The 2,055-nt window shown below is 37.8% G+C and overlaps 1 protein-coding gene across 1 annotated transcript; it reads right to left on the bottom strand.

Annotated features, from left to right (window-relative positions):
• Positions 1–266: 266 nt before the first annotated feature.
• LOC141705627 (subtilisin-like protease SBT3) lies at positions 267–842 on the bottom strand. Its single transcript, XM_074508520.1, has one exon. The coding sequence runs from the start codon at positions 840–842 to the stop codon at positions 267–269; it is 576 nt and encodes a 191-aa protein (XP_074364621.1).
• Positions 843–2,055: the final 1,213 nt, after the last annotated feature.

The following is a 2,055-nucleotide window of genomic DNA, read 5'->3' as shown; positions in this document are numbered from 1 at the left end:
GGCCTAGGAGTAAGAAGTCTAAGCCCATTAGATTTCTTGTTCCACAAGAACTACGTCAGGCTTGATCCCTATATAAAAGGTACGTAGGCATATTGAGAGGGTAAGAAGTTGAGAGCTGATAAGAGAGCCACCACTTACTCTGATCAATCTCAGCCTAAAACAACCACAAACCACCATACACCGCTTGATGTTCCGGCGAAGAACCACCGTCATAGATCTTAATTCCGGCGAGAAACCTTAATCTTTGTTGTTACCAGATTCCTCCGTCAACAGTTTCCACCAGCTATTGACGAAGTGTGTGTCCCATGTCCTTCAGTGTCTCTAGCAGAGTTCATACTAATGGTTGTCTCAGGATATGAAGCGCTAAAGCCCTTGGTAAGGTATCGAGCTCCAATCAGTTTCAAGTTACAATTTGAAGCATTGAACTCTTGTCCCACTTCACAAGTCCCCTTCCATCTCGAGGGAATCTCAGACATACCATCATACTTGAAGCTTGCACTCTCGGGCCAAATACCAGTGCCTATAACACCAATAATGACATCCTTCCCATTATCAGAGGCCGGCCATAAGCCTGTTGTAGGATTAAGAGGAAGAAACTCATACGTATGGGTGGTATGAACCGTGGCCTTTTTATCACCGTAAGCTGAGACAAATCCTGGAGACTTCTTTAGCGATTCCAATTCATCTATACTTAGCAACGCAGAAAAACCATGAACTGCATGATCATAGGTGTAGAGAAGAGATGGAGAGGACCGATGATTTCTCGACTTGACAGAGTTGATGGTGGTGGAGTACCAAATGTGGTGGCTAGCAAAAGCCTTTGGCATTAAGGCTTTGTCCATGTAAACAATGTAAGTATACCTATCATTTCCTGAAACTAAGATAGCTTGTAAAGCGAATTATGCAAATAGGAACCAAAAGTTAACTCCACATTCAAGCCCCATTTTTGCAGAGTTTTGGTAAGGGAAACTGATCTGTTCTAAACAAGTAAATGTTCATTATAAGCTGATGTGGTGGCAAGAATCAGTCTAAAAATAAACATCTACAACAGATTGTATGCTCGTTATGTGAGATAAATTATCTCTTCAATTACTTTAAGATTTCAGTTTTTATTCTGCAATTACATATAAAGACCTTTACAACTATAGAAACACACAAAAATCATTGTTGGTTTTCATGTCTTAACTTCAAATCATATTTATTCTAAGGTAGTGCAATCTCTATTTTGCATGTATGATGAAAATATGTATGATGAAACAGTCATTTCAATATTTTGCACAAAATCATAGTTTTCGGGGTTCAGATCAAATAAGACACGAATCAAAATGAGTACTCAATCACAGCTATGACACCAGTAGTCAAAATCATGTCCTCAACTGGGTACGTTTATGAGAAGAATAACTTTGTGGCTCTGGTAAATAAGCAAATTCCGGCATCTGAAGACTATCACAAAATGATGGACTTCATCCTAAACTGCAAACTGAGTTATGCCATACTTGAGTCTCCAACCATTTACTGTGAAGTTGTCGAAGAAATTTGGACTACAGCCGTGTTCAATTCAAAGGTCAAAACCATTATCTTCACTCTCAAAGGTAATGAACACTGTTTTAACTGTGATATAATTGAAAAATGCTTTAAATTGCCTGAAATAACACACTTGATCCACACATAGACACTGATGTGAGTAACATGCTAGTTTCTATGGGCTATGCTCTTACTGCCACTAAGTTAGGTGATATTAGGAGAATGGGTCTTAGGAAAGAATGGAGCTTTTTATGTGATTCCTTTATTAAGATGTTTTCTGGTAAAGTTAGCAACTTTGATGCTGTAACTTATTCACTTGTTAACATGCTCTATATGCTTTTAAGTGATAAGTACTTTATTTTCAGTATTTCAGTCATGTATGAATTAGGGAGTAAGTTAGGAGATATAAAGAAGAGGTCTAAGAACATATATTATGCTAGATTCTTTATGTTAATAGTTAATTTTGTGTCTGAGAATCTCTCGATCTTGAACCCAACAAACAAGTTAGATTTTTGGGTCCAAGAGAGAAGA

Source organism: Apium graveolens, unplaced genomic scaffold (genome assembly GCF_009905375.1).
Source record: "Apium graveolens cultivar Ventura unplaced genomic scaffold, ASM990537v1 ctg9132, whole genome shotgun sequence".
In the NCBI taxonomy this organism is placed as follows: Eukaryota; Viridiplantae; Streptophyta; class Magnoliopsida; order Apiales; family Apiaceae; genus Apium; species Apium graveolens.
The sequence above is the reverse complement of the archived record's forward strand: the minus strand, read 5'-3'. Positions and strand labels throughout refer to the sequence as shown.